Consider the following 14,899-nt stretch of genomic DNA (forward strand, 5'->3'; position numbering starts at 1 on the left):
CCTTATACGCCAAAGCCCAACGTAAATATAAATGAGGGTAGGGGCATGGACCACTCACCGCTTTTGGCTTAGCGCGGTCCCTCTTTTCTTCTCACTTCCTAGGATAACGTCATCGAGCCACCCGACTTCACATGGAGCTCCATGCTTTTTCGAAGACAGTGCAATGGGTACCCGAATCCTAGCGAAGCTGCTCACCTTATCTCTTATTTTCTCAATTCTTGGGATCTTTTTATGTGAACAATCGACTCCAGATAAAGCTTTTTGCTTACCGAAGACTATGGTTGAGCACAACCCAACGAATAAGAGATGAGGTGATTGGCCTTTTGCCTTTTCGACTTCTCTCCATGTCAACCCCTCATGCCTTTTTCTATTTATGATCAAGGGATTTTTTTTTTCTTATTAAGCTTACCAACAGGCTCACCTTTTGCCCCATGCCCTACCAAATTAGTCCAATTCCGGGCCTCGCTAATTTTATCTTTCTCAAATTAAAAAGTGCACACTCCCACTTCGAGAGATCCTTGACTAAGGTCCTACGTAAATAAAAGGTGAACATCATGCAAGCATGCAAGAATATAAACTTATTTTGGCTCTAAACACTCTCATAGGTGCGAAAAGTAACTTCCTCAAAGATATTTCAAGAGTAAAAATTTTTGGGCATCTAGTCAAAATTCTCTCTAGATAACACAAATAATAACTCTCCTTTCAAAACTGCAAATGCACCCGCTTATCATTCCCAAGAGTTTCAACTTTCTTATTCTAAGCATATAAGCATATAAAGCACAAAGTGCGTCCTTTCCACACTTTAAAATAAACATCGTCCTCGATGTTTCCATACGATATAGGGTAAAGGAACAAACAGGGATTCTAAAGATTAGACAAATAAAAGATCCCTTTCCACACTTTGGAATTTACTCTGGGATATAGGGTATGCATCAAACGATCCTATATAACATGGTAAGCTCTAACATAACACATACACAAAGCTATTGATTGTTGTGTGTATGGTGGTGAGGGTGAATGTGGTACGGAAGGTGATAAAACGAAGAGTCAAGACTCCCCGAGTGTCGTGTCTCTCAAGGATAGCGAATGGGAACCGAATTTATGTTGGCATTTATGAGGTTGAGAGGTAAGAGTTACAAGAATCATAGGGAGAAGGTTTGTTCATGGTTGGTTGGGTAAAGGTAAAAAGGGATAGAAAATACAAAAGGTAAAAGGAAGGGGTGCATGCCAAAGTTAAGCCAAAGGATTGATTATCGTAGGTAACTTGGAATTCGGTTTCGGGATTGATCTAGGGAGTCACGGTATTAATACCGAGTGGCGTCACACTCAGACTCTCAATCCTCATTCGGTTGAGGCATTTTATCGAACACCTTGCCTACCACTCCTCTCGGATCTCATCCTTTCGGATTAAGAGCGGAGATATAGATGAGTTGGGCTCGTGAGAGGCCGCTATCGCGCACTCTCTCACTTCCACTCGGTTCACTAACTACCCCGGCCGGAAATAGAAGCAAAGTTTGAACAACATCATCCATACAAACATCAATCATACTCCCACAAATCTCAAGATCATAAGATAAATTCTAAGCATCAATCCATAGATTAACAAGGGCACACACACCCAAACTACTCTACTCTAACATAGAAAGCATTAAATCAACAAAATAAACAAATCAATAGATTAAAGTTGCAATCTTTAAGGAATAAAAGTTTTAGCAATATACCTAGAGATCTATGGATCTACTCCATCTTCCTTTCATCCTTCATCTTGCTTCTTCAATCTATGGAAAATCTATCTATCTAATCTACTCTAAAGAAAAGAAAAAGGATTTCCCCCAAAGGGGAGAAAACCCTAAGAAAAATAATCTAAAGGAAATTGGGGCTGCTGGGAACTGCTTGGGAAAACCTATAAAGGCCATATATATAGCCTCCAAAATCTCTCCCTAATAATTTTCGCGCTGTGTCGCGTCCACGCGGCTCACACGCGTGTGAGCGTGCGTGGGAGTAATCCAGTAAGCAACCACGCCGCTCACACGCGTGTGAGCGTGCGTGGTGAAGTTTGCTTCTTCTGTCTTCTTCTATGTTATAGCTCTCGACGATACGATTCCATAGCCACCTGCCTCGCCTCATTCGGACATTCCTAGCTCCAGTTACGTCCGTTTTACTGAAGTGTCGCTGGAATGCCCTGCGAAGTGCAAGAATTGTGCAAATTATATTGAAACACACAAGATTAGTCCCTAGACCTATATGCAATGAAATTACCCTATCTTAGCATGTTTCTAGGCCTAATGGACATCTATTATAGCATATTTCACACCTAAATGACCCCTAAAATATGGCTACTTTTGGCACTTATCAGCTATATAAACAAATATTTCCACACTTTAAAGATCAAAACAGGGCTTAAAATTAGAAAAGGGATAAGAGGATAAACCAAGTATGCATCCCTCTTTCCACACTTTAGCTTCCAGCATAGGCCTGCTCCCGTAATAGACGCTCTATAAGAAATGGAGACATAACATACAAAAGGATTTTCGGAGTGCTATTCAATTATTGTAAGCTGATAGAAATATAAAAGCAATAAAACAAAATGTAAAATAAGCAAAATTATTCAAAATAGAAATGCGGATATTTAAAGTGCATAAAAGTAAAGCAGTTGGAATGTGAATAACGTAAAGCGATAAAAATAAAGTAAAACAAAGTAAAGTAAAAGAAATAAAGGCTGAACCCCGCGCATAGGGAACCTAATGTTTAGTGGGACAAATAACCAATGTAACCAATGTCATTCGGACTGCAGAATCATGGATCAAACCAGAGAGTCTTTGAGAGTCTCTGGTTTCGGTCGGAAACCTGAGAGTCTCTGGTTTCCGGTCGGAATTGAGACTCTGGTTTCCAAGACTAACCCAGGACCTTCATCATCTTCAAGCAAACCAAGCCATAGGAAACCATAAAAACTCCATTTCTGATAAAAAATCAGTCGGAAATCATCTCTGGTTTCCGATTGGAAACCAGAGTCTCAATTCCGACCGGAAACCAGAGAGTCTCTGGTTTCGGTCGGAAACCAGAGAGTCTTTGAGAGTCTCTGGTTTCGGTCGGAAACCTGAGAGTCTCTGGTTTCCGACCGAAACCAGAGGTCGGAAACCTGAGAGTCTCTGGTTTCCGACCGAAACCAGAGATTCTCTGGAACCAGAGAGTCTCAATTCGACCGAAACCAGAGATTCTCTGGAACCAGAGAGTCTCAATTCCGACCGGAAACCAGTTCTCTAGTTAAACCAGAGAGCTTGCTATTTTTTATTTTTTTTTCTCTAGTTAAACCAGAGAGCTTGCTATTTTTTATTTTTTTTTTAAATTAGTGTTTTATTAACTAGAAAAAATTTAGTGTTTTTTTTTTAAAAAATAACACTAATTTTGCTTGTTTAAAAAGATGTCTCTTGAATTATTTGGATAAATAATGATAATACTTGATAGAAATGTGATTTTAACTTTGGGTTACAATTTGCTCATTTTCTAAAAAATGAACCAAATACATCAATACAGTTTTCTGAAATGCAACCAAACACTGAAAAAAAAATATTTTCTAGAAAATGACTCATTTTCCAGAAAACATTCTCCAGATTTCCAAACACACCTTAAATTCCCCCGTTGTCGTATATCGCCGAGGGAGGTTGCGCTACGACAAAGAGCAAAACCTCTCAGTTTCTCTCTCTTGATCTCACTCCCAGTAATTCCATTTGCACCCGAGCTTGCTTATTTGCTTCGTCTATCTTTCACTCGGATCTATACTGCTCTTCAGAATCTACGGTTCGGTTATTCAATCTGAGCAGCATCTGTTTCCTATGTGAAAATGGTGAGTCTCTCTGTCTTATCCGCTTTCTCGGTGTTTTTCCGTATTCACTTACGAGCTAGATCTGATTCGATTTGGCGACGCTCGTCGATCAATGTTTGGAGAGTAGCAGTTTTTTTTTTCCTCTTTTAATTTCTATTTTTATGATTCGCATGCGAATTGTGTAGTTTAGGATTTTGGTTTGAGTGTTGGAAGTTGTAACTCGCTGAATTAGGATTTTGGTTTGAGTGTTGGAAGTTGTAACTCGCTGAATATTTTAGTGTGCTGAGATCGGGTAGTGTTGTGTTTTGACTAACTCAAATTTGTTTTTCTTTTGTTGCGACTGTGAAATGCTGCAGCCTCTGAGGTTGGAAATTAAGGTACTTTGCTATATATCAATACATGCATTTATGTGTATACTATTTTATAACAATGTGCACAATTCTGACTTTGATTATTGCATCAGAGAAAACTTGCTCAAAGATCAGAAAGAGTAAAGTCTGTAGACCTACATCCAACAGAGCCATGGTAACTGGCTTCTATTTTCTTTATTTTCTTATCAGACAATGCCATTTAAGTTTTATGTGTATTAATTCATATGCTTTACACTGATATTTGGATGCATACTGGTGCTAGGAAAATACAATGTCGAAAACATGCTATTGTTCTACTTACAGAAAAGACTTATCCTAGATCAAAGTCTATCTTTATGGATGAAGATTATTAGCTTCAGGCTATTCAACTACTTATTCACTGGTCGTCTTACTCTTGTTTCTTCTCCAGGATATTAGCAAGTTTATATTCAGGGACTGTTTCCATCTGGAACTACCAAACTCAGGTAAATGCAACTTTAATGATGCTTATGTTGTATTCCATTTTATGTAGTGTTGGTTGGTGCTATTTACTATTTTGTAGCCAACATGTTTCACTCTTGTTCTCATGCATTTTGCCTCTTACCTAGACTTTAAAGTAGTGTTCTTTCTCCCAAAAACCTTTGTTAAGTATGAAATGCATGTGCTTTTGTTTACTGCTGACAGTGGCTCTTTCATCCACTGCAACTAGTGAAGTGTTCTGTTGTTATATTTTAGGAACATGAATAAAATTCACAATTGGAGTAGTTGTAGCACTAATAGTAGTTATTTTTGTTGGAGGTGCTGAATATTTAACTTAAAATTGCTTAGATAAACAAGTTGTCAGTTATCAAATGCTAATGATTGCTTCATCTTGATTGTTGCAGACAATGGCAAAATCTTTTGAGGTCACTGATCTACCAGGTGCTTGAGTAGGAATGTGTTGAATGTTTAGTTGGTCAAAATATGTATAAGCAACCTTTTGCTTTGATGAAGGTTGGCTGTTCTGTGACACCTACTTTATTCTCTTGCAGTTAGGTCTGCAAAGTTCATAGCACGTAAGCAGTGGGTTGTAGCTGGTGCTGATGACATGTTTATTCGAGTATACAACTACAATACCATGGATAAGGTCAAAGTATTTGAGGCGCACACTGATTATATTAGGTGTGTAGCCGTGCATCCTAATCTTTCATATGTGTTGTCATCGTCTGATGACATGCTTATAAAGCTATGGGACTGGGAGAAGGGCTGGATATGCACTCAAATTTTGAGGGCCATTCCCATTATGTGATGCAAGTGACATTTAATCCAAAAGATACCAATACTTTTGCTAGTGCATCTCTTGATCGAACAATAAAGGTAAGGGTTTTTCTTGTTTTTTTTTTTTTGGTACTTTCAAACACGAGTTTGACAATTGGAAGACACTCATACTTCTATTTATAGATTTGGAATCTTGGCTCTCCTGATCCAAACTTTACGCTGGATGCTCATTTGAAAGGTGTTAACTGTGTAGACTATTTCACTGGTGGTGATAAACCTTACTTAATTACTGGTTCTGATGATCACACTGCTAAGGTTTGTCACTCATTTCTGTTCTCACTTTCTCTTTTGTGGTTGATTAGAATGGTGCAACCTGAATTCTATCTATATTTGGAACAGGTGTGGGACTACCAGACTAAAAGTTGTGTACAAACTCTTGAAGGGCATACACATAATGTCTCTGCTGTATGTTTTCATCCTGAAGGGCATACACATAATGTCTCTGCTGTATGTTTTCATCCTGAACTACCTATTATAATCACCTCTGCTGTATGTTTTCATCCTGAACTACCTATTATAATCACGGGTTCTGAAGATGGTACTGTTCGTATATGGCATTCAACAACATATAGGTAAAGTTTTCATTACAGGGTTACTTGGTGATTAGTAGTGGTGTATATAAGCTGAGCTGAACATCTCTATGGCTTAACTCTGTGTGGCCCAGGAAATGAAAGATTGGCCACAGCCTGGTAAACATTTAGGTATTTCAACAAATAGGTTGTATGCACAAGGAAACCATTTGCAATGACTAGCTCACTTAAAGATAAACAATTTTACCACATCTTTATCAGAAATAAGCAAAGAAAAGTGAAATAAGGGGCATGCGGGAATATAATTGAGTTGCTGCACGGTTGATTGCTAAAATTAATTTACTATACCATGATGTCGTGGCATAGTAGTTGGTATAAGTGGAGGTATTGTTGGGGACTTCAGGTTTTGTCAGCAACTGTTAGGTAAAATGGGGCGGCAAAGCTGTTATATGGAGGGATGACATATTGTCAGTTGTCACCTTTGCAAAATGGCCAATCTGAACATAATTAATATGAGAGAGTGCAAAGCAGCTTAAGATTACTATCATTAGGATGGTGTTCTCCATAATTGTTGCTGTTGGCTAACAGCACATTTGGGAGAACAGCATTGAAACATGAAAATGATCTAGGTTGGGGGTTGAAGGCCAAGAGAGAGAGACAACTAGGTGAAAAACTTCAGTTTCAAATGCAGCTTTCTTTATTCTGTTCAAATGGATGATTAACTTATCAAATTTCTTTTATGATCTATAATAGGGTCTTTTCTTTTAGCAGAACTTTGCTTGATCTAAGGATTGAAGAAAATGTCTTACCTGGGACAACTATGAACTATCTTATTGTTGTTAGTCATAATCAGTTGACATACATAGAGCCTTTAAAAAGGATCCTCTGAATCACAATTTATTCACTTCATGACAGTTTTTCTTTATGTAAGAAACTAAGAATGACATGCTCTATGTTGTATCTGCATTAGGACCACTTGAATCTTTTACTTTTAAATTCTTAAGTTCTTTTAGTGTTGATGTCATATGTGCTACCAATTATGGAGTCACCTTAAATGGTTGCTTTTTCCTGCAGACTTGAAAACACATTGAATTATGGTCTTGAAAGGGTCTGGGCTATTGGTTACATCAAAGGTTCAAGAAGGTCAGTTGTTCTCTCATACTGCTCCTACGTCACTGCTTATATGCATTTATTTTAGTGTGAAGTTCCTTTTACATTTTCATTTAGATGGAAGAAATTCCCTATTCTAAATTTCAGGATGTTAGTGTCGAATGTCACATTCCCTATTCTAAATTTCAGGATGTTAGTGTCGAATGTCACTCTTTTGGATAGGAAAGTTGGAAATATTTGCCTTAATGTTGGTAATAATTTTTAAAACGTGTTGAGCTTGAGAGAACAGTGAAGAGAATCAAGTAGTCTTTCACTCTTTCCTTTTATGTTCTACATTTTTTCTGACTAAACTACATCTTCAACTTTTGTGCTAAATGGACAGGGTTGTGATTGGTTATGATGAGGGAACTATTATGGTTAAAATGGGCCGAGAAGTACCTATTGCCAGTATGGATAACAGTGGAAAAATCATATGGGCAAAGCATAATGAGATTCAAACTGTCAATATCAAGAGTGTAGGATCAGATTACGAGGTATTGCTTGATTTATGTCCTACTTTAGTGACAACACTTATACAGCTAAAATCTTTGTGGTGAATCAAGTATTTGATTTTTGCCTCAGGTTACTGATGGAGAAAGATTGCCCTTGGCTGTCAAGGAGTTGGGAACTTGCGACCTCTACCCACAAGTGAGTTTGCTTTACTTTCTGAACCTAAATATATGGGTTTGTGTGAGAATGAAAGAATTTTAATCAGCTCCAAGTTTAACTATTATAACATTGGCAGTTTGGCACTCTCATTGACCAGAAACAAAGTTTAGTAACAGTCTTTGTATAACATAACCATTTCCATTATTCTGTTTTATATTTTGTTTTGATCAGTGTATTTTTTGTATGTGCATTATTTTTATTTACTTGAATGTATGTTGTGTTTGTATGTGCATTATTTTTATTTACTTGAATGTATGTTGTGATTGTCCTATTAATTGGATCAGTTTTGAGTAGACTCAGGTAAGCTGCATTATTAATCTTAAAATGTCTTTTGATGTTATTCCATCTTGCTTTCATACTCTACAGAGCTTAAAACATAATCCCAATGGAAGGTTTGTTGTTGTTTGTGGAGATGGGGAATACATCATATACACAGCTCTTGTTGTTTGTGGAGATGGGGAATACATCATATACACAGCTCTAGCTTGGAGAAATCGGTCTTTTGGCTCAGCACTTGAATTTATTTGGTCATCTGATGGAGAATATGCTGTGAGGGAAAGTACATCAAGGATTAAGATATTCAGTAAAAATTTTCAGGTAAAATATATTCGCTTCATATTTATTGGACCCTATGTCTTCATTTAATATATTCGCTTCATATTTATTGGACCCTATGTCTTCATTTGCTTTACAGGCGGTTAATCTTAGGGGGTGTTTGGTCCAAACTCCAAAGAATGTTTTGAGGCAATGTAACATTCCTAGGAATCTCACATAGCCTAAGAATGTGGAGGGAATTGTGATTTGCATGGATGTTACCAAAAACAAAGTTTGCAAATCTCACATTCCCTTGACTAAACAAGGGAATATGATATTACAATATTCACATTCCTGGGGTTATTTGAGATAACTTGAACCAAATGCCCACTTAATACCTTGTTCCATTAACTATGTGTACGGTGTACCCTAGATTACATTCATTTTACACACATTTTGCTCTTATTCACAATCTTGTGGTGCCTGTGAGTTATAGTTTCTCCTTTTAATCATAATGCCCTTCAGGAGAAGAAGAGCATTCGGCCTACATTTTCTGCTGATCGCATATATGGGGGTACTCTTTTGGCGATGTGCTCAAATGATTTCATTTGCTTTTATGATTGGGCTGACTGCAGGTTGATACGACGCATTAATGTTAATGTTAAAGTAAGAATAAGAAGATGGGTGGTTATTTATTGTTAGGCTAGGGCTACTGATTTACTCAATAATCATTTGCTGTTTTGCTCCAATTTTTCCAGAATCTCTACTGGGCTGAAAGTGGTGATTTATAAGCAATTGCAAGTGACGCTTCATTCTACATTCTTAAATATAATGTGAGAGCTCTCATTCAGCAATTCTTGATCTCATACATATAATCTTATATTTAAATTCAGCAATTCTTGATCTCATACATATAATCTTATATTTAAGAACTGATTGGATTTGAGTTAAATATTGCAGCGTGATGTTGTTTCTGCACATTTTGATAGTGGAAGATCAGTTGATGATCAAGGCATAGAGGATGCTTTTGAACTCCTTTATGAGATCAGTGAACGGGTTAGAACTGGAATATGGGTTGGGGATTGCTTCATTTACAATAATTCTTCCTGGAGACTGAATTACTGTGTTGGTGGTGAGGTAAATAATACATCTTTAATTGTTTGTTTAAATTGTACTCTTGCAGATTATATTTTGTTCTTACACGCGAGCAAGCAACATGCTTTATATGATATTTTCAGGTTACCACAATGTTTCATTTGGACCGCCCAATGTACCTGCTGGGGTATCTGGCAAATCAAAGTAGGGTTTATCTCATTGACAAAGAGTTCAAGTGAGTAGGGATTCTCATAGTGTTTTATATGGAGGGATTATTACTTAGATCAATACCTAATAGACTTCTATAATGGTTTGCCCTAGTGTTATTGGATACACATTACTCCTAAGCTTGATTGAGTACAAGACACTTGTGATGCGTGGTGATCTGGAGCGAGCAAATGAGGTTTTACCATCAATTCCTAAGGAGCATCACAATAGGTACATCATGTAGTTAGCCATTTGTAATTATTTCAACATCATCTGGCCATTGGAAAATGATGATTTACTTGCAATCGGGTTTGGAATTTTATTACTTCTTCCCAGTGTTATCAAGGCGTCGCCTAGGCGACGATTACTTCTTCCCAGTGTTATCAAGGCGTCGCCTAGGCGACGTCTAGGCGACGCCTAGGCGTCTGGGCGGTCGACAACGATCGCCTAATCTGCTCGCCTTGTCTAGAACAAAACGGCCGGCGAAGTCGCCGGAAACAGCCGCACGCGCCGGCGCGTGACGGCGGAGCAGTTCAGAGACGGTGGCGCGTGACGGCGCGTGAGCCCTCCGATGGCGACCGGACTTCTTGTCGTGGTGTCGCCGCTGCTCCCTAAACCTAGCCCAAGCACTGACTTTTACCTCCGATCCCAGTTTAGAGTTGAAAGCTGTATATTCTATATTTTCCCTGTACATATGTCTGATTTTTCTATGCCTCTCTGTGTATATATATACATACATAGAAAGGACTCAAAAAAAAAGAAAAAGAAAGGACTCTTGAGCTGCCCAATATAGTTCAAGTCTCAAGGAACAAGTCTCAATGAACTTTTGCGTTGCCCAATGCAATACAAGTTTCAAGGAATATTAATATGGCATTTGACATTTAATATTAATTTTTTTAAATCAAATTATATATATATATATATATATATATATATATATATATATATATATANTATATATATATATATATATATATATATATATATATATATATATATATATATATATATATTACTCATCGCCTAGGCAACGCCTAGGCGGTCGCCTAGTCGACTAGTCGACTAGGCGGTCGACGGCATCTCGCCTAGAAAGTCCACCTTGATAACCTTGCTTCTTTCGCAAAACAGCAATTGGTCTTTTGGACGAGTCACGGACTTGGTTCAAGAAAATTGCAGATGCCATTTTGGTACACTTAATATACTGGACTGTCTGTTAGGAGATTATTTACAATGGCTTTAAAGCTGCTTTGCATTACATTACTGCACAATACACATTCTAAAAGTGGCAAAAAAAAGCAAATGAAAACTACATAAAAATGGACTCATATGTATTCTTTTTATGACTATTTCCTTCCTTGTATCTTGTTTCTTGCAAATTAAATTGTATGTTTAATGATTAAGAAATGGCCTTTGTCTCAGTGTGGCCCGTTTCCTGGAATCTCGAGGGATGGTAGAGGAAGCATTAGAAGTTGCTACTGACCCTGATTACAGATTTGAACTGGCAATACAACTAGGGAAGTTAGACATTGCTAAGGCAAGTGCATCTAACTTTTAGTTATCAAAACATTGCATTCTTCTTTTTCCTTTTTTTTATGTTCTGTGGTTAGAGTTGTTAAAGTGTTCTTTTTTTACTTTTATACTTGCAGGAAATTGCTTTAGTAGCTCATAGTGAATCCAAGTGGAAGCAGTTGGGTGAACTTGCTATGTCTTCTGGAATGGTAATTGTTCAATTTCCATTTATGCTGACATCATCTTGATATAATATATGGAGTAGTGTAATTGCTTTTTGACAAGTTGACCTCACAAATTTTATGACTTGTGAAATTACCACTTGTGACAATTCCTTTACATTTCAGTTTTGCTATTTGATTTAGTGCTTATAATAATGTTCTACCTTTTCTTAGGCTTTTGATGACACTTCTTTTGTTGTGTTTTGCAGTTAGACTTGGCCGAGCAATGTTTGAAGCAAGCAAATGACTTGAGTGGTTTATTATTACTGTACTCATCTCTAGGAGATGCCGAGGGAATAACTGAACTTGCATCTCTTTCTAAAGAGCACGGGAAAAATAATGTTTCATTCCTTTGTCTTTTCATGTTGGGTAAAGTGGAAGAGTGCATTCAGCTATTGGTTGACAGGTAGTACTATTGATTGCTTGTCCAGATTCTTGTCAGGTGTAGTGCTTTTAAATTTGTAACATTAAAATGAAAGTTTTTTCAATATTTCAGCAATCGGCTACCTGAGGCTGCATTTATGGCGCGATCTTATTTACCGAGTAAAGTATCTGAAATAGTTGAGATTTGGAAAAAGGACCTTAATAAGGTTAGTACTTGATCTGCCATTATCTGAAATACTTCAAAATTTATTGCTTAGTTGTGAGCTATATGGAGATTCTAAGAGTTGTGTATTGGTTTAACTCTACACTCCTGCTCATTTATATCCTTTTCAAAGCTCCTTGAAAAGGAAGAAGTATGTTCTTACCTCAAAGGGGTTTCATTTATTTTCATAATAATCTTCAACAATAACCTTTCTGTATTCTGGGTGATTTCTACTTGGTCACTCTACTTTTCGTACTTTAGATGTAATATCATTTTGAAGCTACCTAAATTCTCCATTTGGTATGTAGATTTGATTTGTCCAAATAGGCTCTTAATACTGAAAAGTTAAAACAATCAATGGGTATCGTGTTTGGATGGGTGGAAGTTTTATCCTTTCTTGGGGGAAGAAAAAAATGCAGGGAAATTGGGTGAGAAAATAGTTCCCCATCGCCCTGTCCTATCAAATATTTAATCCCCAAAATGATAAGAAAATGTGGAGATAAATTGGTTCAGTTCTCAACACAATTTACATGCCCCATATACGTTTATGACTCTTCTCTCTCCCTTCCTAAGTTCCTCTCATCCAAAAATAAATTTTTGTCCATTTTCCTTTCCCTCATTTCTTCTGCCCCATTTTTTTTTCACCACTTTCTACCACCCAAACACAACATTATGCCTTGACATATTTCATTGTTTGAATTTTGGAATACAGATTAACCAAAAAGCTGCTGAGGCTTTGGCTGATCCCAAAGAATACCCTAACCTGTTTGAAGACTGGCAAGTTGCACTTGCAGTTGAATCTAGTGTTGCTGAGACAAGGTATGTAGGGCTATTTTCAGCTTCTTCTGGTTTTATATTTTTAATCTTAAAATTATTCTGTTGGAGTATATCAAAATATGCTTAGGATGTTCCTTCTTTTCTGTTTTTTATTGTCCCGGCATCACTACCATTATGCTAAAGGATTGAATTGGAGTATATCCTGCAATTTTATAATTTGATTTATCAGTGTATGTGTATGTATATGTATATAAATGTGTGTGTGTAATCTAATCTGAAATTGGTTATTAACTCCTCGGTTATTTGTTGGCTGTCATCATTACTTTCTCATTTCCTCTGCAGAGGTAGCCTTCCACCGGCATCTGAATATGTTAATCAAGCTGATAGATCAACAATAAACCTCGTGGAGGCTTTCAGGAACATGAGGATGGATGAAGAGCAACCCCTTTAGAATGGAGACTTGGATCATGAGGTATGTATTATTGTGTTGTCAATTGCAAAGTGGACTATTATATGCATATTTGTGAAAATTGAGAAAATGGAAATCAACAATTTAACTTTTATTTGAATGGCTTTATAGAAAGATGTTGCCTTGTAACCTGTAATCCCTGTTCCTTTTTCATTCTCTACATCCATTTTAAACCTGCAGAGTAACTGAATTTTTTGACCCCTTTGAAACTTTTTCTATTCTAGTCACTAAACACTACTTGAGTATCTTCATTTTGGGTTGTGTTTCATTTGCTTTCTTGTGCAGGTTGCAGACCAGAATGGGGATGAGGTGCAAGATGATGCTCAAGAAGAGACTGTTCTGGTGGATGCTGACTCCGTGGATGGTGCAGTACTCATTAATGGAAATGGGACTGAAGAACAGTGGGGTATGAATAATGAAGGAGAAGAGTTAGCCTAAAAGCAATTTGTTGGACCGGTATGAAGTTCTTAGTTTTGTTGCTGGTGATTAGTTCAATTTCTTTTAGCTACTATTTCTGACTTTTGTGCTTGCTTCCAAATCTTGTCTTTTTCTTTGTCCCACGTTTTTTTTAATCACTCTATAATTCATGTTGCTTTTTGATTTTCTGGTGGGTGGGTAGTTAATAATTTTGTAAGACCTTGTTGGAAAGTTCATAAGATTATTGGGGAGCACTTTTGGGTCTAGGACCTATAGTTTCTTGTACTGTTTGTGCTTTTTTCATTATCAAATCCTTATTTGAATTTGGTTGAGTTTTTAGAGTAGTAGATTATCTCTGACACATATCCTTCTCCATTTCTATATTTTCCCTCCACTCGTCCTGTTTGTCCAGCTGTGTATTGTATCCTGTGATGGAGCCTTACTTTCCCCTCCTGTTTTATTGGTTTTGCAGTGCTTACACCACATCAGTGATTCCAGTCAAGAAGGTTGGTTCCAGCTGTATGTAATTCATCAAAAGGTGATAATTGAGTTCTCGTTGCTAAATGTAATGTGATTGATGAACGGATGTTGTTGTTTAATATGGTTCTAGAGCTTCTTGCATTTCCCACACATTCTAGAGTTCCAAATATTACTTGTACACTCGCCTAAATTGAATCAAAAGCAACCTTTCATGTTTTATTGTGGTTTAGATTTTAATTAATCTGTTCATTTTGAAACTAAAATGACAAAACACCTAAACTGGTAGAGTTGTTTTTTTCTCATTCTATTTTTGGCATCTTTATACCTCTTATTCACTGTGGTTTCTTGCTTGCTGTTTTACACCAGGCTTGTTGCAACTGTTGTATCAAGGGACCAAGTTCATGGCTAGCTGCCTACTTGTGGTGTGATTTTGTAGCAATGAGTTATGTCAGCATACTGTATACACACCTTCCAAGCTTGAGTTATTAGTTGAGTTGCGCATAGTTGTTTTTGTTAACATTCTTTTGAGCTAACTTTTTTTTGTTTCTTTTTCTTTTTTAATGTTCCAATCTTTACATATCATCATGAATGTAGGAAACACTTGATATTAGTGTATGAAAGGAAGAGCTGGTTTTACAATCATGTTATTTAGCTGGGCTTACCCCACTCTGACTGGTAGCAATCATGATGTATGATTCGGTTATGATACAAGTAAAAATCATCAAAATATATATATATATATATATATATATATATATATATATAT

At 36.9% G+C, this 14,899-nt stretch overlaps 1 protein-coding gene and 1 pseudogene across 1 annotated transcript in view; both read left to right on the forward strand.

Annotated features, from left to right (window-relative positions):
* The window catches only part of LOC115995853, an 18,557-nt pseudogene extending 3,863 nt beyond the window's left edge, over positions 1–14,694 (forward strand).
* Positions 14,085–14,899, forward strand: part of LOC115995855 (coatomer subunit beta'-2-like) — a 12,174-nt gene continuing 11,359 nt past the window's right edge. Inside the window, exons 1-2 of the mRNA XM_031235002.1 lie at positions 14,085–14,172; positions 14,500–14,555. Coding sequence (XP_031090862.1) covers positions 14,085–14,172; positions 14,500–14,555 — 144 coding nt within the window. The remainder of the gene's footprint in view (positions 14,173–14,499; positions 14,556–14,899) is intronic.

Source organism: Ipomoea triloba, chromosome 11, assembly GCF_003576645.1.
Source record: "Ipomoea triloba cultivar NCNSP0323 chromosome 11, ASM357664v1".
Lineage (NCBI taxonomy): Eukaryota > Viridiplantae > Streptophyta > Magnoliopsida > Solanales > Convolvulaceae > Ipomoea > Ipomoea triloba.